The sequence below is a fragment of the Lactuca sativa genome, chromosome 6, assembly GCF_002870075.4.
Source record: "Lactuca sativa cultivar Salinas chromosome 6, Lsat_Salinas_v11, whole genome shotgun sequence".
Lineage (NCBI taxonomy): Eukaryota > Viridiplantae > Streptophyta > Magnoliopsida > Asterales > Asteraceae > Lactuca > Lactuca sativa.
Genome location: NC_056628.2, coordinates 56,528,273 through 56,554,543, shown reverse-complemented (window position 1 = coordinate 56,554,543; position 26,271 = coordinate 56,528,273). Strand labels below are relative to the sequence as shown.

General features: G+C 34.5%; 1 protein-coding gene, 2 long non-coding RNA genes and 1 pseudogene across 4 annotated transcripts; 1 reads left to right on the top strand and 3 right to left on the bottom strand.

Annotated features, from left to right (window-relative positions):
• Positions 1-1,299: 1,299 nt before the first annotated feature.
• LOC111905477 (uncharacterized) lies at positions 1,300-2,915 on the bottom strand. Of its 2 annotated transcripts, XR_002854875.3 has the most exons (3): positions 2,235-2,619; positions 2,034-2,106; positions 1,300-1,949 (listed from the first exon to the last, which is right to left on the bottom strand). It is a non-coding gene; the product is annotated as an uncharacterized LOC111905477 (long non-coding RNA). The 2 variants fall into 2 exon arrangements; XR_006183889.2 differs by lacking the exon at positions 1,300-1,949 and having other exon boundaries at positions 1,977-2,106; positions 2,235-2,915.
• A 7,994-nt stretch (positions 2,916-10,909) lies between these two features.
• LOC111905395 (protein HIRA) lies at positions 10,910-18,425 on the bottom strand. Its single transcript, XM_023901094.3, has 10 exons — positions 18,071-18,425; positions 17,243-17,524; positions 16,907-17,158; positions 15,662-16,059; positions 13,747-14,749; positions 13,180-13,378; positions 12,027-12,267; positions 11,817-11,939; positions 11,605-11,710; positions 10,910-11,503 (listed from the first exon to the last, which is right to left on the bottom strand). Exons 1-10 carry the CDS (start codon positions 18,176-18,178, stop codon positions 11,120-11,122), a joined length of 3,096 nt encoding a protein of 1,031 aa, XP_023756862.1. The 5' UTR covers positions 18,179-18,425; the 3' UTR covers positions 10,910-11,119.
• LOC122194702 (uncharacterized) lies at positions 16,042-16,301 on the top strand. Its single transcript, XR_006184247.1, has 2 exons — positions 16,042-16,126; positions 16,170-16,301. It is a non-coding gene; the product is annotated as an uncharacterized LOC122194702 (long non-coding RNA).
• Positions 18,426-21,752: 3,327 nt separating the features above from the next.
• LOC111905474 (uncharacterized protein At2g29880-like) lies at positions 21,753-22,768 on the bottom strand (annotated as a pseudogene).
• Between the last annotated feature and the right edge of the window lie 3,503 nt (positions 22,769-26,271).

Below are 26,271 nucleotides of genomic sequence, written 5' to 3'. Positions count from 1 at the left end.
ACACTCGTGATTGCCCCCAATTTAATGAATTAACAAGTGTTTTAGAAAGTGGTTATTGTCACACACTTGCCCAAGTGCATCCTTAGCGGAATGTATCCACACGCATTTAAGCTAATATCGACAAGAAGGTCAAAACTTGACCTCTACATCACAATATATAGTCAACATTGAAGTCTATAAAACATCCTACAATCCATATGATATGAATAAGACAAGTTCATGAAATCATCACGACACAATTTTGTTTAATCAAAATGTTGATCATAGCATTTATAAGTCTCATATGTCATGTGTAACATCATATATGGTATTTATGCTGTCATATATAAAGTATATATAAGAAGATACAATATATTATTTTGAAATATATATCCCGTATTATAATGAACCCACCTCACAGGCAGACTTGATTATGAAAATAATTGTAGGAATCACAACCAAAAGTCATATGTTAGTTCATTAATGAATGTCACCTCATGCCACGAGGTATCAGGGATTGATCTCTCCTTGTGCGTTTCTTGTGTATTTACTTTCTTTTAACTATGCTAAATAATAAATCCAACAACCACAATTTTATGATTTCGGAACATAACCTCTTTTTTTTATTTGGACGAATTAATATAAAAATATATTCTAATACATGAAGGTTTTTTTGGTCATATGTTACATTCTAATTCAATTTGTCAAATGTCATTTTTTTGTTATTTTCAATTAATTTTTTTTCCACATGTCATTTTATGGGGTTTTCTATTTTAATTAATTCCACATAATACTTTAATTTAATAATTACAATAAATATAATAATAAATAAATATCAATTTCATTAATAGACTTACATTCTTACATCAAAATTTCCAAATTAAAGCTCATTAACTTTATTTATTTATTTATTTAAATTTAAAAGATAAAAAAAAAATCAATTTTAATAATTCATTATTTTTTTATTTTTCTTATAAATCCAAAGTTCTTAAATATTTATACATTTATATTTAATTTTTTTAATTATCCATATAATACATTGGTCTTACACCTAATTGACGATATATACGTAATTAACTAAAAGGAATATTCACGGATATTTGGAGTGTCATTTGAAGATTGTTGACATTAATGATATTAATATACGTTGTGATATTAAATATGAATTAAAATTATTGTGAATGTAAGCAACAAATTGAATAATAATATTGGATAGTTAAACAAGATATCAAGTTCGGTCCAAATATAAAAAAGTAAAAACGGACTCTCAAAATCATAAACATAATAAAAATTAGTTTAAAAATAAATGGATCGTTACAAAAGTTATAAAGTTCACTATTGGTATTAAAAAAACACATATATAGCCACAAAATTACGAAAACATATAATTTAATTAAAGAAAAATTTTCCACCTAGCATTTTTTGATATGAAATCATTAGTAATATATCAAGATCAATTGTATCTAAGATATCTTTCTCTATATATAATATTGTCAAACCATTCAACATTTTTACAACATGGATGACCTTAGATAATTCTACAATAACTTCATATTTGAAAGACTTCTCTATGCAAATGCAACGATGGCAGGAATGGTTAATAAGATGATATATTCCATTAAAATATCTCTTGATTGATTATCGAGCAAATCCGAAATTCTGTGGTTAAAAATAATTATACATTCATTTAAATTAGTATTTTTGTCATCCAAATTAGCATCATTTTCATTCAAAATAGATAGACTTGATGGTTTAAAAAAAGCTATGAATATATCTTTTTTGAGTTTGAATGAAAGCATCGGCAATTTTTTGTTTCTCTTTTTCTGGCCTCCGATAAATGTCTTTTAGGAAACATTGTAGATTGTCAAAAAAAAAAAAAAAAACACTACTGGTTAAAGGAAAAGATTACACTTGATTTCTAATTTCTTTCTTAAAGTTGCAGAACAGATTCAATTCAAAGAAAGCTCCAACTGCATAATAAATTAAAAAAACAAAGATTAGAAAATTTAGAACATGATTAAAACTTCTGAATCAAAAATTTACAAAGATACTACTTTGTTAACTAAACAATCTGAAACGTGGAGGTAATAAAGAATGAAGATCGACTCCAATCAAGTCTCCAAAAATCTGATACACAAACATAATCAGGAAAAAAAAAGTTGTAAGTTTTCAGCATTTGATCAGTTATCAGATTGACAAGAACGTGAATTAGAAATCAAATTTGGGAAGAATTGACAAAATAAGCAAAAGCTAACCTGATGTCCTTATCTCCTAATGATCATCGATGGTCGCTTCGTCGGTATTTTGTATTCAATCGAAACCAAATATTATGGTCTATATTACTCGTAGTCTAATTTCTGATCGAGGTTGAATGAATCTTCGAACGAAAGTGAGCAGTAGATTAAGGAAAGGGTGGAAGGCGAGACTAAAAGAGAGAGAGAGAGAGAGAGAGAGAGAGAGAGAGAGAGAGAGAGAACTGATGCAATTTTGACCTTATGATATCGATTAACGATGACAGCAAGTAACGAGGACGTCGATACACAAGTTTGAGGCCGTCGATTCATTCTCCCGCCTTGTGGATCTCGATTCGTGAACGCACACACTTAGTTCACAACAATGTTTTAAAAAACAGTTTATCTAGTTCGTGACCGGCTTCAAATTCGACCGTCGTTGAACCGATTTCTATACTTTTCTTATTTTTTTTCTATTTTCATACACATATATAATATATAAATTATGAATTTGATGTTTACAAGTTCAAACTTTAAAAATACATATAAAATAAGTTGCAGATGAATCCAAATATATTAAAAATAACACATAACCATATTTTTAGTGTTTTACATCAATTCATATATTTCAAAAAGAAAATAAAGTATAATACTGAAACGAAATATAGTTTTAGATGATACAAACACATCAAAAAACTTCATAACATTTACCATATGTTTTTATTTAAAAAAAAAAAAAAAAAAAAAAAAAAAAAAAAAAAAAAAAACTAAATAGATTTGAAAAAAGTCACCAATGTTTATTATGTAAATTGTTCTTTTTCATGTGTTTTTATTTTATTTAATCGGTTTATTTTGACCGGTTCAATCGGGTTTTTTTAAAAACTGGTCGGTTCAATCCGGTTCAGAAATCAATTTAAACCGGTGATAATTGAACGGCTCCCTCTCCTGGTTTTCGGTCCAACCGGTTCGACCGACCAGTTCAAACCAGTTTTTAAAATATTGGTTCATAGACTTCACGTTGTTGTGCATTTTTTTGGGGCTGATTAATTATGTTTTGTTGGATTGATTTAAAGTTAGGCTTACTTAGGCTTCCATGAGACATACATAAACTAATTTTTCTTTTATATATATATATATATATATATATATATATATATATATATATAAACATACATTTTAAGAATTTTGGGCCCATTAAAGACATGGATCATGGATGACCGCCCGGGTTGCCTACCATCAGAGTCGGGCCTGCAAGATATAAAAGTAGTTAGACCACACACCATGTATGCTTAGTTTAACAACCTTCGCATTGACCAATTTGAAATAATATTCAATAATATATTTATGATAAAAACATATTTAATTAAACTGGAAGTACCAATTCACCAAAATTATTGTTTTGAATATAATACATGCAATGTATAATATTGACATCCCTACCAATTTCAAAAAGTCATGTTTGTCTCACAATTGATATGTCCCCCTATGTCTTTAATTAATTCTCTAGTTATTATGGTTAACCATAAAATGTAATCTAAGTTAACATAAAGCATACTAAGTGGCTTAAAATCTCAACTACTTGATAAACCCAAACAATCATACATGCATCATATGAAAGTTTTGCAAGACTTACGCCTTGTTCCTGAGTTCCACTTAAGGAGAGAAATGGGAGGATACGGAGGGAAAGTGAGGGTTGTCGAAGGAAAATCGTGTTCCCGAGTTTCATTAATGGAAGGAAAGTGAGAGGAGGAGAAGGATTTTAGAGTCATATTTTCCTTCCAAATTTTCCTCCCAAATTGGGCGGATTTGGGAAGAAAGTGAGGGGAAGGAAAATTTTAAGTTTATTTTCTTTTTCTTCCTAACTCGGGAACACAAAAACTAAAAATTTTCCTTTCCTTTCCTTTCATTTCCTTCGAACTCGAGAACACAGAATAATGAATATTTTCTTTCACCTCCCTTTCTTTTTGTAAAAATTTTCCTTCCCTTTCCTTTAATGAATTTAAATAAAAACTCGGGAACAAGGCGTTAAAGTCTCATGAAGTCTTTCTATAATGCCACCCGCAAACTCTATCTCAAATGGATATGTAAGTCTCTATAAGTGTCAGGAACATACTAGTCATTTCAACCATAACCCATATGACTAAATGCAAGATGATTATGATTTTTAAAACTTACACATATATTAGAAACGAAAAAACACTGTAAAATGTGTCCTCTTTATAAAAGTATTTTATCAAAAACTACTAACATGTAAGATGCACAATGAAAAACATATATAAACAAGTAACACATATCATAAATACTTATAGTGCAACGAAATATGAAAATGATGTTACATGTATTCAAAGTACTATGCACTCAATTTGATAGCCTTGTGATAAATTCTCTTAATTCTCTAGAGTGTTAACCTATAAGTCATAATGATTACTTATAAGGTTTATGTAACTCTAAAATGGAATTTATCGCAAATTTCCACACTATCGGACTTGTACATACCATAAGGCTACTTATAAGGATGTACATGTAGCATCCATAAGATGTAAGTTTTTAGGATGTTAAGATAGCTTAATGTAATTGTTTGGACTTATGAAATTTGTTAGAAGGATCAAAGTCCTTACAAAGTAATGAAATTAGGACAATTTGTGACCAATACCAAAATGCACTTAATAATCACATTTTAGTGAAATCTATGTTTGGGCAAGTCATATAGTGTGTATGGATAAAAACATATACTCATAAATATTATTATGAAAGAGATGGTCAAATAAGAAAGTACATTTTTATTTTGTTCTAATGTTGGATAAAGGTTGGAATATTAAGATATTAGTATTTATCATGTGTTGTGTATGGTGAAAGTTGAGGATTTTGCATATACACAGGTCAAAATCGTAAATCAGAGTATCCCAGTAAGTCATACATTTTATAAGACATAAGTCATACAAAGAATTGTTTCCAAAAAAAAGGCCATAATCGTAAATCAAAGTATCCCAAAATCATTTATCAATAATATATCAAGGGATAATATGCACAAGCACGCCTTCGCCTTGCCCTGATCATCTGATGTACCTAAAACCATGAAGTTAAACTAAAAGTAAAATCTTAGTGAGTTTCCCCCAAAATAACACACACAGCCAAACAGATAATAGCATGCATATACTAGCTTTCAACCTGATTGGACCGTCTCACGAGACCTACAACCTATCTTGATTGTTGTATGGGCATACGACCTGACTAGACCGCCTCTCAAGGTCTACAGCCTATTTGGGGCGGTTGGACCGCCCCAGGTATCTTGGCCTTCAGCACAAAGCAGGACCACCTCAACCCAACCGCACTATGTCAGCATATGCAACAGATAACATAAACATATAACCAGCAAGTACATGTAATCATACAGATTTACTAATCTAACAGAACGCTACTACATAGCTGTTGGATTAGGTGTCTAAACTCATAACTATAATTGGTATGTACTTGACCCGAGAGTAGCATAGTCCATTTGGATTGCCTTCACCAGAACAATCTGATATGATGGATATTTGAGAAAGAGGTTACTTATTATTTGTTAATATATTAATATGAAATCATATTTAATTAGTATTGATCAAGAATTAATTTAGAATTAATTTAGTGATCAAAAGAGACTAATTAAATTAACGGGGACTGATTATGTAAATTAGTGATATATATATATATATATATATATATATATATATATATATATATATATATATATATATATATATATATATATATATATATATATGGTTTGGGCTATTGATCCATGATGGGAAAAGATTATGTAAGTGTCCATGAAGAGTTAGCCCACATGAGATATGGATCATAACCTAAGTGTATGGATTAAGGTTTACCCATGACTCTTGGATTCCTACACTATATATATGATACCCCTTAGCCTGAAATTGGTGACACTAGTAATCTTGGAGATACTATAGCCGAATTTTAGTACCTAGAACCTCTCTCAAAGTCTGAGGCATCACACTTGAGGTGTTAAGATCTTGAAAGGCCAAAACTACAAGCTAGAATAAAGAAGTATTCTTCTCACTTGATTTTATGATTTATATGTCAAAATTGTATGCTAGTTGTAGGCTTCATGTTTTGGAAATTTTACTGCATGTATAACTAGAGAAAACTTAGATCCAAAGCTATTAGGGTAGTATGTGCACCATAGGAGTGTTATAGTACACAAAACCCAAAAATAACGACATCCTATAAACAAGGATACATAACATAATCTAGTAGGCTGACATTTGTGCCTTCAACCCAGGACCCACGAGTATAGTGAGGAAAACTCACTTGAACTACTCATCAGAAGCTTAACAGCTACCTCAGCAACATAATAACCAACCAAAACTTCATAAAACCAAACCAAGACCAATCCTTAGTCAAATACTCAATTATACCCATGTTTGACTAAAAATCACACTGGTCAAAAAGTCAACGGTCACAGTCAACAAGGTCAATGGTCAGCTTAGTCAAAGTCAACGTCACGTCGTGACTATTCCTTGGTCACATCGTGAGAACGCAACAACAAACAATCATGATTCTACGCACTGTCGCGTTGTGATACATCTTATGTCACGTCATGACTTCTAGTCAAAAGGCCAAAATCTTTATTAAGTGCTTAATCTCTTCAGAACAAGTCCCATAACCTCAGATCTAGTTCCTAAATAGCTTCATAATGGATAAAGTTTCCAACTTTATCCATTAGGATGGTCCAAACAACCAAGATATAGTCTTTAATTCTTAAAGGGACCAAGAATGCATCTTTCTCAGCTAAATCCAATAAGTCCAAGTCTCTAACCTTCATATCTGAATCAACATGATGTTTAAGTCGATATAGAAACTTACGTTCTTGAATGTGTGACTTGTAAAAGAATAAAAGCACAACATCAGAATCTGTATGGAGACTTGGAACCTTTACCGACACCTATGGGTAAGTGGGATGACATTATCATGGATTTCATAACCAAGATGCCAAGGATGAAAAAGGGTCACAACATGATTTGGGTTATAAATTGACAAAGAGTGCGCATTTCATAGCTATGGAGAAGTTGGCAGAAATTTACGTGAAGAAGATTGTCAAATTTCATGGTGTACCCTTACCAATCGTGTCAGACAGAGACGGTCCATTTACTTCCAGGTTCTGGAAGAGTCTATAAAAAGAAATGGGCACGAAATTGTGTTTAGGCACTGCCTATCTTCCGCAAACAGACAGAAAACATGAGAGAACTATCCAAAATTTTGAGGATATGTTGTGGGCATGTGCTTTAGAGTTTACTGGTAGTTGGGATGATCACCTACCATTAGCATAATTCGCCTACAACAATAGTTATCACTCAAGCATCAAGATGTGTCCTTATGAAGCATTGTATGGAAGGAAGTGTCGTACACCATCTTATTAGTTAGAAGCAGGAGAGAAAAACTTTTCAGGTCCTAAGATGGTCCAACAGACCATTGATAAAGTGAAAATCATCCGAGAGAGAATGCTAGCTCCTCAAAGTCGTTAGAAGAGCAATGCAGATACGAAGTGACGACCTGTAACGTTTGAGGTCGGTGATCAAGTGTTACTTAAAGTATCTCCATGGAAGGGACTTATCAGATTCATAAAACATGGGAAGTTAAGTCCTCAATTTATTGGTCCATTCAAAGTACTTCAAAAGATTGGGAAAAAAGCTTACAAGCTTGAATTGTCACATGAACTGGAAGGTATCTACAACACCTTTCATGTTTTCTATTTGAGGACGTGCTTGGAGAGGAACCTCATATGATCCCACTTTCTAAATTAAGAATTGATGAGGATAAACGGTTGGTAGAAGATCTTGAAGGAATCGATGACTGCAAAAGGAAGAAATTACGACATAAGATGATTGACTTAGTGTTGGTGCGATGGAAACATTTGGCGGGACCAAACCCCACCTGGGAGACAGAGAGCGATATGAAGAGTCGCTATCCACATATTTTTATTGATGAGTGATTCCAAGACGGAATCATCCTAAGGGGCAGATAACTGTAACATCCGCATTTTTCGATAAGCATAGTTATGAATCTATGTGTATGTCGTTCGACGATTGAAACTTTCTATGAATAAATAAAAGTGAATTATTCATATATATATATATATATATATATATATATATATATATATATGTGTGTGTGTGTGTGTGTGTATGTGTGTTTATGTGAATTTTATAGATATTAGGTGTACATGATATCTATGTAAAAACCTACGTCTAAACTTAATAAATAAATGTTAAAATATAAATTTAAAATAAAAGATTATTTAGGATAAACAATCTAAACAAAATTCTTAGTATTCGAAAAAGTGAACAAGTAATTTTGCAGTTGGCAATGGTGGAATACAGACATAAACATAACGGGGTTGATTTTCCTACGAACATGCTTAAGATTTTTTAAAAGATGTCATGTATTTTTAAATTATGTATTTTGTTATTTTTAGCTTTAATAAGGTTATGGTACTTCTAAATTATGTTTTTCTATCTTTTTAATATGTAACAAATATTAGGGCAATAATATTTTGTTAGTCACTACAAATCGATTATAAACATAATTAATTGCAATTACATATGCAATAAAACAACCATCAATAGGTATGATATTTCTCATTCAGATGGAGGGGGAAGATGGTGCACATTTTGTGTTTAGTAAGTAGTTCGAAACACATCAGTCCGGTAATATATCTAAACCATATCGGCTAATTCAGTGATGTCTGAATAACGTGGTGCCACAATAGCATGACCGCGCGCTATACCCAAATCGTGTTATTTCCCACATGAACATGTATGTCTGTTCAGATCTACAAGAGAAGTTGTTTTAAAATCAAAAACTCGAAAAAAGTCGGACAAGAATAGAGATGGGATCTCAGGCGGGATTTTTGTTGCTTTCCACCGAACAGACTTTTGCATTCTCCTCTGAAGCGTCATCTATGCATATGGGGTGAGTATGATACTCAAACTCCCTGAAAAGTAAATATTATCATTTACGGTTATTGTACAAGTAAAAAATAATTAAATATTTTACGATATTTTACCTCCCATGAAACTGTGGTCAACAAAATCATGTTGAATGTACTCATAAATTGCCTCAGTAAGCATTATTATCGATACATTGTGTTGATTAACCGATAACACCAACATAAATTATGGAATATCAATGTTCATTACATTCCAACAGATTTTAGGGAAATAGGGTCTTGCCCATTGCGCATGTCCGATGTTGGAAAGCACTTCACGTGCAGCATGGGGGAGTTGACTGAATGTTTGTTGAAAATCAGACGTTGTATATGATTTTCATGGAGGGAAGAACAAATGTCTGAATTGTCTGTTTCCACCAATTCTTGTTTGCAAATACATCAACATACTCATACAACAATACCCATGATAGAATCAAGGTAAACATGACATATGCAAAAACTAATGATATCGTCCATATTGGTTATAAATGATACTTCAATACCCTCTTTGAGAGTTTCCTTTAACCTCATTAGGAACCCAGGTACAAGAGTCGACATTATTTGTCACGCCCATACCAAATGCTATAGGGAGGGTATGGTTGTTCTCGTCCATAGCAACCGCTACGAACATTGTCTTTAGGTGGTCCCCTCTTAGACGGACGCTACCTATATAGATGACATGCAGCAAGCAACCTATGAATGCATGGAGTTGTATTTTTTTGGAAATACAAAACAATTAGTTTAGCTGTAGAAACGTTATCAATTTTAAAGAATCAATAAAAATATGGAAAAAGATATATCACACATCCAAGAGCCACAAAACAGACTTGGAAACGATCCATCATATCAGTTTTGATGTTCATGTAAGTATGTGGGTTGGTTTGCCTAAGGTTGTGTAGGTAAACAGACATGTTGGTAAAGCTTTCTTCATGTTTCACTCTCTGAGAAACTCATCTTGAAGCAGTTATAAAAGATAATTACATATGATCTGAAGTAAGCATCTAATTACATGTGGTAACATTTATATATAGGGGAGGAAAATTGATTTTTTTTAATCCGGAATAACTGTCCGGAACGTGTCCGTGATTCCGTATTGTCACTTCAAACTACGAACTTAACAATCGTACATAGATTTGTGTTTCGGACAATTGTACTCCGGAATGTAAGTCTAGAATGTACGGAGATTCTTATTTCAAACCAAAGCTCCGTAATAAATACCTCGACTCCGGAATGCTCTATTCCGGAGAAAATAGTCATTTTACTAATAAAAAATTAAGTTGGTTATTATTATTAAAATACCCGTTTATATGGGTAAGATTACTCAATTTCCCTTTTAGTTGTATGGTTATAGAACTTTTAGTTAGTTGTTAAAATTTGGTTATGGATTGTACCGATGATAGAGTCGCTAGGGCCTTTATATTTTGCCTTTATATTTTGGAATATTTGGTTAAACATTTTCTCTTTATATTTTGGAATATTTGGTTAAACATTTTGTTTTCTTTTTATATAATTATGATATCATTTTTTTTCAACCCAAACAAGGCAACAACAAACAATGTTACAACTGTTTTCTATACATTCCATAAACACCAAATAACTTGTAAAAATATTTATTTGTCAAATCCGTATCCTTGAACTTTAAATGATTTCCAGTATCAAAAGCAAGGCTTTCAACGTAAAACTAAAATGGTCAAATCCAAAATATCACTGAACCCACAAAATCTTAATGTCTTTTAACAAAAATATGGTTTTTACCATGATCATTCTTGAAAGGAGACATACAAGAACAATGGAGTGACTAATATAATAATAATGTTGAGAAACACAGCCTATAAAATCTTTGAAACAAAATTAAAAAAAAAAAAGTTACAAAGATCATAAACAATGTGACTACAAACTAAATCAAACACATCGGAATTCAAGATGCCATTTCATCAGCCACCGGAGTCGGAATCAAGACTGCATCGGTTTTTTCAATTCCAGGTGGGTCCACATCCATTTGATCAGAAGCAGCTGGATTGCTGTTGTTCCCTGGTTGTTCTTCATCCATGGGTTGTGAGCCTGAATCTTGAGCCACTTGATTTGTCATTGGTGGTTCAGTGGCGGTTTGATCCGGCAACGGTTGTGGTGAGTTTGTGTTTCCGGTGGTGGTGGTGGTGGGAGGTTGAAGATTTGTGGTGGTGGTGGTGGTTTTGTATTCAGATAAAAGATCCATGAACTCGTTAAGCAACCGTTGAACTTTTCGATTTGATGCCATTGCTGGAAGAATATCTTCTCTGAGAAGTTTATGTTTCTTCATTCCCTGTAAAATATATAAAGATTAAGTTTTTAAATAATCTATAAAAAAAAAAAAATTAGTGTAATTTGTATAAAATCAAAAGGGGGATTAAAAAAAAAACCAACAAGAACACAAGGATCCCATGATGAATTTGTTGCAGATTCTGCCATTCCTGTTGGAGGTCCAAGAAAATTTTCACACACTTCACGTAGTCGTGACTCATCAGCTTCTCTAATAAGTCAAAAAATTAAAAACATTTAAAAAATGAAAAAACTCAGGGACCAAAAACGTAACTTCCTCCATAATCCAAATAACAAGAAAAGATAAGAAAAAGAACCTAGCAAGAAAACGTATATACGAAAGGAGACACTGTCGATACTCATTTGGAGACTTTAAGGATAATGCAGACGCCAACTGAGATTCCAAGTGAGCGCGTGTCTGCACTCCATCGTCCGTCACTCTGCAAAGCAAAATGACGTAAATGCCCTCGAATAGGGACCAAATATGTACATTATGAAATTTGAAGGGATTGAATTTGAATTTGAACCTGCTCCAGCCAGGCTTTCTGGCTAAAAACTTTCTGACATCGACTTGCAAAGCTGCCAATTCACCGTTTTGGGGGAACCCTAAATTGAATGAACTTGCAAAATTGGAAGCAGGGAAGCAATCGTCCGCAACACGTAGCCAACACATGAGGTTCATGTCAAACATGAACGCGTGGCGCGTTGCTAGAGTGACAAGTGGCGATCCAGATTTTGAAAGCTTTGCGGATATCACTTTAACTGTGCCTGAACAAAAAAAATTTTTAAAAAATGCATAATTTATAAAGTTAGAAACGAGAAAATCTAGGGAGAAAAAGGATATGTGTGATATGATGGTATGATGGAATGGAATCACAGAGGAATGGAATGAACAAAGTAATGGAATGGAATCAGAAACATGTTGATAAATAAAGAAAAAATACATTAGTAGAAATAATTATGTATCACTAATTACATGTGTCAACATATTTTCTGTCATTTGAAATAGGGAAATATCCGATAAAGTCTCAATATTATTTTGGGTCAGTTTACGGTTTAATTCCAACATTTTATTTTTTGAAAAAAAAAAGTCCCAATTATCTTTAGTTTATATGATAATTATGTCATTTTCTGTTGAAAATAATAAGGATTGTTTTGTTAATTTGGGCAAAATATAAAATAATCGGGGCTTTCTGTTCAAGAAATAAGAGTTGTGATTAAACTGTAAACTGGTCCAAAATATTGGGACTTTATTGGAGATTTCCCTTTGAAATATATACTCTATGTATTTCAATTAGTTAAAAAAAAAGTTTATTAATCACGTCAGAAAAAATGTTTCACAAAAATAAAAAATCAAATACCATGAAATTTTTGGAATTGAATTATAAATAGGGTATGTTTCGGAAATTACAACAAACAATTTAATTGAATTTCTGAAATTTTTTGCAGCGTTATTATTATTAAAAATTATATAAATAGAAGTAATTTATAACTATAGTACAAAAGAAATGAAAAATAAAAATAAAAAAGTACGGAATGCTCCATTCCATTCCGATGTGGCAAACAAACATGGATTTTTTTGCTTTTTCATTCCACTATAATGGTGGATTCCATTCCCTCTTTGATTACTGCATACCAAACACTACATAAGTTTTTTCATGTTTGACTTTAAATGTTTACCCGTTGACTTTGGGTCAGAAGCCATAAGTGAGGTCAATGAATCATGAAGGATACATTTTCGATTAAAAAGATCCCACACATATAATGCCCCTTTTCTTGTAACAAGCAACAACTTCCAAGATTCATCACAATCAATGAACACGGGTGTGGACCCCATCATCATAGTTGGCATAGATCTTCTCCCACATTTTGTGTAAACCTTTTCAAGATTTTTAACGTTAAACACAACTACTACTAATCATACAAAAATAAACACTTTTTCAATTTAACCATCATTTTGTCCACCTAAATCACAAATTTTCAATTTGTGACCATTATTCTTTCACCATAAAAAAGATGATGTTGCATTTTTTTCAAATTGACCAATTTGACCTCGGATCAAGATCCCAAGTCAAAATGGTTAATTTAGAAAAAGTTTGAAACTTTCATGGCTTTAATTGGAAAAAATACAAGTATTAATGGTTAAACCACAAAACCACACAAAATATAGTGGTTTTTATGTAATTTGCTCAAGAAAAATATTCAAAATATATTTTGTTAATGAAAAATTATTTAAAAAAAACTAACCTGAAGAGAACCATCTTCACAACCAACAGCCCAAAAATTTGCATTTCCCGCCAAAACCGTGACATTCCCAGAAATTCGATCAGACCAAATCATTTGACCATTTTTCGTGCAAGAAATTTCTGTTTCTTTCATAGTAAATGACATTCCTACCCCTACAAGGTCATTTGGTGCATGTTCTTTAGGTCGAGCTTCCAAACAAACATGTGGTGACTCACCTCCCTCTTTACTAAACACCCTTATCGAAATACCTTTCAAAGATCCCAACTTTTTCACACCTCCAATTTGTTCAACACTAATATTCCCATCTTTATCATTTAAAGGTGACACCTTTTCAATCACAAGACTCTCACTAACAGTAGCACGTGCAGCCACACCAGATCGCTCCCTCACATCAACGGGTCCCACTCCCACTCCCACTCCCACCATTGCTCTTTTACTAGGAGGCCCCTCTCGAAACCCTGAGTCATGTATAAGTACACCATTATTTTCGGTTGACTTTGTGGAGAAGTCAACCGTTTGAGGGATGTTTTCTGGGACTCTAACAGCTTCCGGAATGATCCGTTTCCTTCCATCGGGTCGCCTGTATTCTCTTTGCTTCACTGGGCTTGAAACTCGGGGAGAAGGTTTAATGGTGGATGAAGAAATATTGATATTGATGTTGTTGGTGTTTGTGTTTGTGGTTGTGTTGGTGTTAGTGTTATCAAGTTCATGTAAAGATTCGGATGCTTTTGATGGAATTATTGGAGAAGATGATGATTTGATGGTGGAGGTGTTGTGGTTTGTGGTGGCTCCGGTGACCTTTTTGGAGGCGGCTTCGAGGAGTAATTGGGCGGGAGATTCTGCTAAATTTGATTGGCGGATGATGACATCACCATATCGGCTTTTTTTCAATTCTTCTAATTCGATTTCAGTCAACCTATGACCCAGTTCTTTGACCTCAAAGTGAAAAGTAGCAACTGTTCCATCTAAAGAACATGCAAATAGGGAATATCCATCTGGGCTCCTGAAAAAAGAAATGAACAAAAAAAAATTATGGGTTTGTTTGATATGATGGAATGGAATGAATTTCAAGTCCATTATGTGTATACTATATGAATTTCAAGTAAAGAAAGATAATTATCATTTACAAAAATTTGTTTGGAGAGATAAAATATTAATACCATGAAACTTTGAAATAGAATTATAATACAAAATAATTTCGGTTATTTGAAAACAAACAATCTCATTAAAGACCTTGTATTTTTTGTTTTTTTTCCGGATTAAACCTCAACTTTATTGTTGGCCTGAAAAAAACCTTGTATTTTTTCATTTTTTCCGAAAAAGCCCTCGACTTTGTTTTTCTTTCCCAAAAAAAAAAAAAAAAAAAAAAAAAAAAAAACCTCAACCTTCTAAATGCTTTGAAATAAACCCTCAACTTTTTTAGTTTTTCTGGAAAAATCCCTCGCATTTTACAATTTTTTGTAAAAAAATGACTAAAAGGGCCAAATCGAAAAAAAAATTAAACATTTCAAGGTCCTTTTCAGGCAAAAAAATAAATTTGAGGTTTAATCCCGGACAAAACACAAAATATAAGGTCTTTTATGAAATTAACCCAAAAAAAAAACTAATTTAATTGGAATTTGGAAATCTTTTCAAGAACTCTAGTGTTATTGAAGATTATATAAATAAAAGTAATTTGCGATTTTAATGTATTATTTCATTCCACCATGGAATAAGAAAAAAATAAAATAAAATAAAATAAACATCCCTCCCTCATGGAAGGAAAAACATCTAAGGAGAAGGAGGAGGAATCGCATTCTATGGGAATGCTTGATTCCATTCTTTCTTTGATTACTTCATACCAAACACTACGTATACCAAAATAAAGAAAAAACATAAATTTGTGTTTTAAATGTGAGTAAATAATGTGATTTACCAAGATAAATCCACAACACTTTGAGAAAAGAAGTGTTTGGCAACGAATAAAGGGCGAGCACTTGCAGTAGTCCACACAGTAATGGTTCGATCTTGACTTCCTATTGCAATAACATTATACGGTTGTGATTCTTTTCCATTATTTTTTGAAAAACCATTAGCCCATCCACCCGAAGTAGCTTTTCCATCAAGGGTATTTGTTGGATTTCTTTTAAACATAGAGTGATTAAACTTCACCACAATAATAGGGGCGTTGTGTCCTAAAAAGTCAAAGGTTGCAGTCCACTCTCCCCTCTCTAGAACAGGTGCCGAATGCCTTGGTTTTTGAAAACCGTGTGTTGTTGTTATGAAATGACCACAAGGAGACCACCCTAGTCGCCTGAAGAAAGTGGATCCAAGCTACCAAAAGAAAGTATACAGGCAATAAAGCATAAAGCAGGTAAACAGACAATAAAGCATAAAGCAAGTAAACAGACAATAAAGCATATAGGCAATAAAGCATAAAGCAGGTAAACAAACACAATAAAGCACATAAAGCAGGTAAAAAGGCACAAAGCAAGTATACAGGCAATAAAGCATAAAGTAAGTAAACAGACAATAAAGCAATAAAGCAGGTAAACAGACAATAAAGCATAAAGCATTACACAATAAAGCATAAAGAAGGTAAAAAGACAATAAAGCACAAAGCAAGTATACAGGCAATAAAGCATAAAGCAGGTAAACAAACAATAAAGCATAAAGCAGGTAAACAGGCAATAACGGAATAAAGCATAAAGCATAAAGCAGGAAGTAAAAATAAGGGCATCCACAATGCATTGAACTCTATAGCCATAGAGTTCAATGGATTGTCACATCAACATTCTATATTCCATACAACTCTATCAATTTTTTCCTACAATGCATTGAACTCTACAAAGTTCAATGGAACATATTTAAATATTTATTTAAGAATCATAAAACTTTCCTTTTCCCATTGAAGGGTTCAATGATCATTGAATGCCAAATTGCCAGTGAGGTGGCTTGTTAGTTTCCACCTCATTCAACTCTCTAATTGAACTCTACATTGTAGATGCTCTAAGGCTAAAAGAGAAAAGGGGAATAAAAGAAGATACCAAATACGGGAAAACAATATGCAAGTAAATGATGTACAAAAGGCACAATCATATAAGAAAGAAACTAGGACCTAATGACCTATACTAAGGGAAACAATCTCATTTATTTGAATTTTGAAATTTGAAATACATACCGATTTTGACCAATGTCCATCTGTTCTATGTGCAAGACTCCAATCAGATGTTCGCCAAATAATTACAGTTTTGTCATCCGATTGACTTGCTATAAATGAGCCAATGGGATCCCAAGTTACCCCTTTAACAAGACTAGAGTGACCCCTTAAAACAGCTGTGCAAATCCCATTGGTCACATCCCATATATGAATAGTGTTATCCAAACTCCCACTGGCTAAAGTTGAATCATCTGGTGACCAATTTAGATCCACCTACTCTAAGCACAATAAAGAAAACCTCCATGATTAGAAAAATGTTAAACAGATCAATTTAAGATGATACAATCAGTTAATTACCACATCTGCAGTATGTCCTCTTAAAGTGGAGGCGATTTTCCAGTTTTCAACATCAGGTGCCTCACCACTACCAAATTCAGTGGTTCCAGAACCAGGTTTTCTTTCATGTATTTGAATTACTTGATCATCTGAACCTGATGCAATGTATCTTCCATGTTTGGCCCATCTAACACAATTCACAGATCCAAAATGATCACGAAGTGTAGCAAGAAGTTCTAACTTTGATTTATCTGGATCCAAGTGCAGGATTTTGGCAACGTATTTCATGTTCCAAATCCTTACCTACATGATGATTGATGAAGAAAGGTCATGGCCATGCATATAAGTGGCATAGAAAGTGATGAGAATCTTCCTAACACAAACCACTTAATATGTAAATTCATCCTACGATTTCATTAGAATTATGATTGAAATCCACAAAGACCAGAGTAATTGGCAAATTCTTGCACTAGAGCTATATTCAGGCACAAATTAGGATATTCATATGTAAAGACATCTTATAGCATTATGTCCTATAATTATCCCATGTATTTGGTTCTCTATGGACATATAGAGCAAAAGATGGATGCCTTCAAGTGTGTTTCATTGATTTAGGGATCAGAAGTTTCGAAATTTATCATGTAATTGAAGACAAGCCTGTGAGTAAGAGTGGAACTGATATAACTTATGTTGACAACGTGAAATGATGTTACTATAGGTCAATCAACTCTTACAACTTCATACAACTGTGATTTCTCTTCGAACCCTAGCAAACATCCAAAAATACGCTCTTTTTCATAGAGTAACAGTAAGAAAACAAGAAATTGAAAGCGCATTTGTTACTGATACCTTGTGATCGCCACCGCCAGTGGCAAATCTAAGCCCTCCAGGCTGTATATCAATTGAGAAGATTTGCATGCCTTCATGTTTAACCCAATTTGGTTTTTCTGCAATCATCTTCAGATATATGTTGATCTTCAAGCGAAACCGAAATGAGCTTGATTAACAAAGGAAAGCAGTATCATAATACGATATCTCTACAAAAGTTCCATCAAGAAGAAAAGCCCAGAAAGAACCCTTGTCAGAATTGGAAAATTAGAGAAAATGGAATAAACCCCTTTTTCGAAATTTTGGTGCCCTTTTTCCTTGACAAAAACCCTAGAGTTTTGGGTGTTTGCGAGCGTTATGTTCTTTAAACGGTCATAAGCCGATGGTACGCGATGAGTCGATGAGGACTCTACTGTCGCAAATATACACGATGAATTTCAAATCCCTCTACTTTTCATTGATCTACATATTTCATCCCTCAAAAGAAAAAATGTTTGCATTTCTTAATCTGTGAAATTTTTGTCTTAGTTTGAATTTATATTTTTTTTTAATTACAAAGCACATGCATTTGAAGTTAAGCTAATTTAATTATCATCGTACAACGAGTGAGATGGCAAACTAGCAACTAGCTGCATCGCTAAACTTTTTTGTATGGTAAAACTAATTCTTTTAAAAACTGCATCTATAGATCTAGAGGATATAACATTGTTATTATTGATCCGATGTGCTCTATTAAGAAGTTTCACCGTATCCGGCGCGAGGAAACCAAACGTATCAAATGCAAATGGCATGAACATGTGTTGATTTTCCATGCACGATTTCTCATGTTTGGTGACTTTGCATGTAGCAACTTTTAAAACAGTTTGTCCCGCCGTTAAATCCCCAGCACACATGCGTGTTTCCCTCTGACCCATCCAAAAATCAAAATTTCAGTCGGTCTAAGGGTTGACCTTCCTTCTGTCGGGTCTGTCAAGAAATTCACAGGTGTCTCTTTCTTGGCGAAAATTTCGGCACGCTTAAATATGTCAAACAAAAAATCCCTAACCATATCCTGCTTGTATTTGAACCTCGATATTTCTTTACAGTGAACCGCATGCTCTCCAAAAGATTCCAAACATGCCTTGCAACACACCGAACATATCTCGTCAGCTGGAAATATTGGAATCATGAGTCGATATTTGAGGATAGTACGTTAAAACTGCTAAGGTCAATATCTGGAAGCTTGTTATGAAGAGAAGCCAATGCACAATCATAATCAGAATCCATACCATATTTGTCGCTATCCCGTAAGATGTGGTCTTGCAATACCCAAGATTGGGCCCTTAAGGCAACAAAATCATATGAGGTAGCCTCTATTGTCGGGTATAAACCTAAACCACCAAACCTGATGGGTAAGGAAGCAATCCCCCATTGTACGTCGCCAAAGAAAGGGTCACCACAAACCACAATGTCCTCACATCTTCACGGAGAATTCAATTTCACCGAGTCCATGTCGGAGACAGCGGGGCAGTCGTTACACCATTTGTGTTGGCGCTACTTATGTGACAAGGAATTTCGCTACCTTAGGATAGTTAGAGTTACTGCCACTGTTTATCGGGGCTTCCATTCAAAGCTTATAACACTTTTCCTTCCGACTTTCCAGTATCAGGCAGGTGTCAGATCTCTATACATCGTGTTACCACTTAGCAGAGTCATGTGTTTTTAATAAACAGTCGCTACCCCCTGGTATGTGTCGCTTTCCTAATCAATCGGCCCGTGCAACCCATTGCCAAAGAATATTGTCGTCGCCTCCATGTGAACGGGTTGGCATGCCTCAGCCCAAAGAAAAACTTAGCAATACCTATACAAGACTGAAGCAGAAGGAGCTCACCCTGGGGGTTAGACAATTATGGAAGAAGGCGTTCAAATTCATAGCCTTCTCGACTCTCTTTACGGCTAAGTTGCTAATGAAACTAGCATCTCTACTAACAGCTCCCCCAAGAAGTTTCACCCTAAAAGGTGGCCTCCCGATGTCAGGCGGGAATAGCTCTTCACGTAGCTTCCTACTATCACATAAGGGCCAAAAGAGCTCGGTTTTCTTGATATTCAGCTGAAGGCCCAATTTTGGGTCACTCACCGTAATGATATCCAACGTTTTGGGCACCTCATCCGAATCTCCAATAAGTGTGTCATCATCAAGGTACCATGCATGGAGAAAAAGCTTTCAATTGTCTCTAATATTAAGCAAGAGCGGGTGCAACACAAGGGCAAAGAGAAGTGGTCCCAAGGGGTTTCCTTGTTGAACCCCGATAGTAGACCAAATATGTGTGTTGCCTAGATACAACCTTGCTTCTTGATCATAAAGGAATTCTACCCAAAGGACACATCAATCTGACCTTATGAAGTAATGTGGATCTGTCGACAAGGTTAAAGGCATTAGAAAAGTCCACGGTAAGCATGGAAAGAGATCCATCGTCATGGCGCTCACTCAACACCCTATTGGCGCTATGTAATACGGCCTCAGCACCACCCGACAACCCAACCCCGAACTGAAAATCATTGAGATACTTGGCCATTTCTGTACCAGCGCCTTTCATAGCCAACTTAGAAACCAAACGGCTCCATATAGTGTCTACCGCAATAAGTCGTATTCCCTTGTCAGGTTTTAAGAGCGACGTGAGAGGTGCAAAGGCAACAAATTTTGCCAAACTTGAAGACATATTCCCTCTAGCCATAGATTAACCTCATATGTAATAGCACATATGAGTCTTTGGCTATAGCAAAACCTTCTCCACAAAGAGCATCCAAAATGTGTTGAGCTCTTAACCCGTCTCTCCTATACGAGGTACCGTTAGGGAAGGATTTAATTCCCCCAAGACACTATTAACATCCATTATAAGGGGAGATTCTGAAAATATGGTGTTGGGCATGGAAGGTGGTGGCTTGTATGGATGTTTATCCTCTAATGTCTTCGTGGTATCACCCCCAAATGGATCAACCCCCTAAGAACATAAAACTTTCGCTATCGTTGTAAAATGTCCATCAGTAACCTTACGAAGACATTGATGGGTTTTGAGCAAAACATCATTCCTATGGTGTACATGCAAACCCTAATAGCTTTTGGATCTAGTTTGTTTAATGAACATGCAATTTAATATCCAAAGCTATAAACCCTAGATCTAGCATACAATTAATCATATTAACATAAGATTGGGGTTTAGATCTTACATTGATTGTTATGTAGCAATAACAATCTTAAATCCTCCTTGTAATGGATTTAGAAAGCTTAGGGTGTGTTTGGTTGGATAGAATGGAATGACAAAGGAATGGAATTGACTAAGTAATGGAATGGATGCGGTAATGGAATGGTTCATTACCTTTCCATGGTCATGTTTGGTTACTTGATGGAATGGAGAGACTCATTCATCCATGTTGTTTGGTATGTACAAAAAAGAGAAAGTAATGGAATAAAAATAATTTACAATGACAAAAATACCCTTACAACACAAAATTCATAGAATTCAATAAAATTCAACATTATCTATTTGGAAATTATAGTTTCTATTCTAAATGGTTGATATAAATAAGAACTTTTATTTATAATAAAAAAAAAACTCTATCTCATAAAAACATATCAAAGTCTAACCAACACTAACAAACTAAAATTATCATAATTTTCATAACTTAAAAAACTGCAATATCATAAAAAACCATATAAATAACGTCAAACATCATCTTCAAGCAAGTCCTTTACCCATTCAAATTTGTCTTCGTCCTCAACGGTAAAGAAGATTACCATCAACTCATCATTCTTTGAAAGCATACGAACTGCCTTGTTACAATCACGGACAGTTAAATCAACAACTTTTTTCATCTTAGAATTAAGTTTTTTACGTAGGTCTTCTCTATCTCTCTCGATCCCAAAAACCGCATTGAAGGTACTTGTTGCATTATCAATCTTTGAACCAATTATATCTTACGAATCTTTCAAGCTGTTCATCAAAGGATCCCAACTATTTCTTCTTTTTCTCTTTCGTTGTGTACTCGAATCTTCTTTAGAATGAGCATATGTAGGACTATTCACAGGAGCATCAACATCTATATCATCTAACCCATCTCCAGTTCCTTGCATGTAAATTTCAGGCTCCTGTTGTTCGTTATTTATCTCAGATATAACATCCGCTGCTGTTTGAGCATCTCTTCCATTAGCACAATCCTTTCCAAATACAAGACATAGGTCCCAATAATGAGGAAACTTTTTGCCTCTCCATTTTGCAGCATTCTTATGTACCTAAAAATAATCCAAAAATAAATAAATAATACATTATGCTAAAAATACTTTAAAAAAATAATTTTAGATCATTCAATTAAAAACGTTACCTGAGCATATGCTTGCCAAACAGATTAAGGAGCTTCAAGCATCTTATTTTCATAATCCCATCCAAAACCACTTGTGTTGTTCCATGACATCATATCATGCACAGCAGACCAATCGCTCTTCAAAGTTTTTATGCGTGATTCAATATGTGGTTTTGCTTTTATTCCCGAATTGGGAAGTGAGACTGCAAGTCGTGTTTCCACCGCACCAAAGAACCCAGGCTTAAAACCATTGTCAGATTTAAAGTGAGAACCTGCATTGAGTATATCAACCATAGCTTCAACAAGTTTCTCGTATTCTTTATCATTCCACTTCCTTTTATTTTTTCCTGGGCCCCTATCACCATGAATCTGTGACTCCATACCTTGACAATTAAAAAAAAAGATACATAAAGAACTATAGAAACATTAACTAAATATATAACAAGTCACTAACAAACACAACATAACTGAAAACATAATATTACTAAAATTCCATAAAAATGTATCACAATGTACTTAATGCAACAATAAGAAATCAGTTATGCCTAGATCTCCAAGAATTAAACATTGAGTTAACCAAGTTTTCTCTAAAAGTTGTCCATTCATTCAATGTTCCAATTGTTGTTATGTGCTCGACTTGTGATCTAAGATTTGTATCCTCCTCATCATTGTTTGTGTCAATAATGTCATCATCGTCAAGTGGATCATATGGCAATTCCTTTCGTATAAAGTTATGTAGAAGGCAAAAAGCAAGGATAATTTTATTTTGTGTCCGAATGGGATAAAATGATGGACTTCTGAGTATAGCCCATCTTTTTTTTAATACCCCAAAGCAACGTTCTATGATATTCCTTGCAGCCGAGTGCTTCATGTTAAAATATTCCTCTGCCTTTTCTGGACGATGACCATTCAACCAAGTATTCAAATGATATCTTTGACCTCTGAATGGTGCGAGGAATCCTTCTCCATTCGCGTACCCGGCATCAACAAGATAATAGTTGCCTTTTGTGACATCCCCAATTTCACGGCCAGAAAAGACCGATTTGTTTATGCTTTGTTTTTAAAATCAGAGTAATCGTTTAAAGGAAACTGTCGCGGAATTTGTTCCCAAAAACAAAAATATGATAACCATTTATCCAGACATTTCTCAAAGAGAATGTATTTTCATTAAATAATAAAACCTTGGGATGTCATGTTCGATACAGACCAAAAGCATAAACAATATAAAATAGACCTTACAATAGTTATTTATAACTACTGATCTATAATCCAAAATCTCTCGTCAAGTCCGCCAACTTATACCCTTGTGTCATTACCTGTAATGAAAAGAAAACTGAGTGGGTCAGGCTTGGGAGCCTGGTGAGCATATAGGGTTTTCAACCCACAATAATATAATTATTATATTTAATCAGCAAACAATCAACCCAATTACCCATCCCCATTATCTTCTTAAGGTTTTACCCTAAGAATCAACTATCCTTCATTCATTTATTCGTAACGAATTGGCACGAATTCCATTACTGCCAAAGTTTATTTATCTAATACTAAATCCATAGTTATCAGGTGCTAACTCCATAGTCACCAAGGTTCACTTAACAAGCGCTAACTCCATAGGCGCCAAGGTTTACTCAACAAGCGCTAACTCCATAGTCGCCAAGGTTTACTCAACAAGCGCTAACTCCATAGTCGCCAAGGTTCATCAAATAGGCATGAAGTCACATCGTCGCCAAGGTTTATACAATAGGCGCTAACTCCATAGTCACCAACTATCCCATCTACCCAAGTTCTACCCAACATTTTCGTAGATATAAATACCTACACAGTTTAAATCATTTAACACTTATGTAAAACATCAATTCCATGCCCATCTCAAATAGACAAATAATATATAAACACATAGCACGTATTTCATAGCAAATACTTCATATTTATGTGTTAGAAGAAAGTAACTACACACTCACGCATATAAACAACAATATACTTAATACACTCAAACCATACTTGTATTATTATCATGTTAATGAAAGGTAGTATACACTCACTTGATCGGAAGATGATCGGACGACACTACGACTTGCAGAAGTAGTAATCCTCAGCAGATCTGGAAGATCTTCACAAAAATTGAACTTCTCGCGGGCAGAGCTTCGGCTCGGGAATCACGCTCTTCGGGATTCTCGGGGCTTCGGATCTTGCTTCGGGACTCGAGATTGAGACCGGGGCTTCGGGACACTTCGGGCACGCAAAACGATGCAAAATGGGAGAGAGAGAAGAGAGAATGAGCAACCAAACTCGGCTGGCCCTTCAAATCTATTTATAGGGCAAATTTGGCCCTTGCCACGTCGTGGCAACCTTTTTCCACGTCGTGGGCTTGGTCGTCACTGCATGCGTCATCCCAAGTTGCATCTGGGGGCCTTCCGGAGGTGACAGGAGATTTGTCACGTCGTGGCACTGCTTGCCACGTCGTGGCATCTGACAGTTTTGGGGTTTCGCGCCCCGAACTTCAGAAATTCATAACTTTCGCATACGAACTCCGTTTTCGACGTTCTTTATATCGCCGCGAAGGTGAGATTATGCTCTACAACTCTCGTTTAGACTCCATTGGCTAATTTTGACTTTATTTTTAATATATTATAATTATATTACTTATATATTATTTTTAGTAGGCCGGGACAGGAAAACTTCGTTATAAACTCATAACTCCTTCGTCTGACGTCCGTTTTCATCTGTCTTTCCGTCGTTGCACTACTATCGATGAGATCTTCAATTCTAATTTAGATCACTAAGGATAGATATCTATCAACCTTAAATTCACTATTTACGTCACGCTGGGTCGCGCTAGGTCGTGTCGGTTCTGTCGTAAAACTTCGACAGGTCATAACTTCTTCGTTATAACTCGGATTTTGGCGTTCTTTATATGCACGGAAACCTTGTGACATATACTACAACTTGGTTAAGATTAATCCTTCTAAATAATCTTCCATCAAAAATTCATTTTTGATGCTTATCCTCTCTAAGTTGACTAGCCCTGATCTACGGGCGTTACACCTTTACTAACTTGTAACCCATTTTCTCGAAGCATTGCACTACGTAGTATTCTACCATCTGCAGCAGATCCTTCCCAGCCTGGTAATACATAAATGAATTGCATATCAGGAGTGCAAGCAGCAAGTACATTCGTTGTAATCTCTCCTTTTCGATTTCTGTATCTAGGTTTGTCTGCCTCTGGTACATGTACACTTATGTGTGTCCCATCTATTGCTCCTAAACATCCCTATAGCCAAAATTAAATATGTATGAGAATTAGAATACTAACCTAGAATAATCTATATACACTCGAGTCTAGCAAATCACATACCTTGAACCATTTCCATCTTTCATCAGTTGAAGTTTCTGATATAGGCTCGGGCTTCTTAAACAATTCTTTTTCCAACCGAATAACAGCATTGAGTACATTATTGAAATGTTTACTAATTGTCTCTCCTGATCTACGAAACTGAAACTTCGCCACACGATTTTTTTCACATGGTGAGCCAAAACATACAAAAATATCGCCACTTGTTCGTCAATTTGGAGATACCTAGAGGCCTTTAACTTGCCATCAATCTCAACCATACGACAAAGCTTAACAAATGTTACCCTATTCATTCTTAATTGTTGTGTACAAGTCTCATCACTTTCGTACACCAATCGTTGCATATACTGTTTTCTCTCTGGGTATAACATCTTGTAGCGAGGTCTAGTTGGACACATAAATATATATACGGCAATAATAATACTCACTAGTTGAAAATACCAATTTACCAAATTGATTATCTCAATCCACAATGTACTAAATGCAGCAAGTTTCTTTGTTCTTTTTTGTCTATTCATCTTAAGGTGAGCCA

Coding starts and splice junctions, on each gene's coding strand:
- LOC111905395 (XM_023901094.3), bottom strand. CDS start 18,178: ATGATTGCAGAAAAACCAAATTGGGTTAAACATGAAGGCATGCAAATC. Junction 16,060..16,906: donor ATGGACATTGGTCAAAATCG/GTATGTATTTCA, acceptor TTCTTTTGGTAG/CTTGGATCCACTTTCTTCAG. Junction 11,504..11,604: donor CATGGGATCCTTGTGTTCTT/GTTGGTTTTTTT, acceptor TATATTTTACAG/GGAATGAAGAAACATAAACT.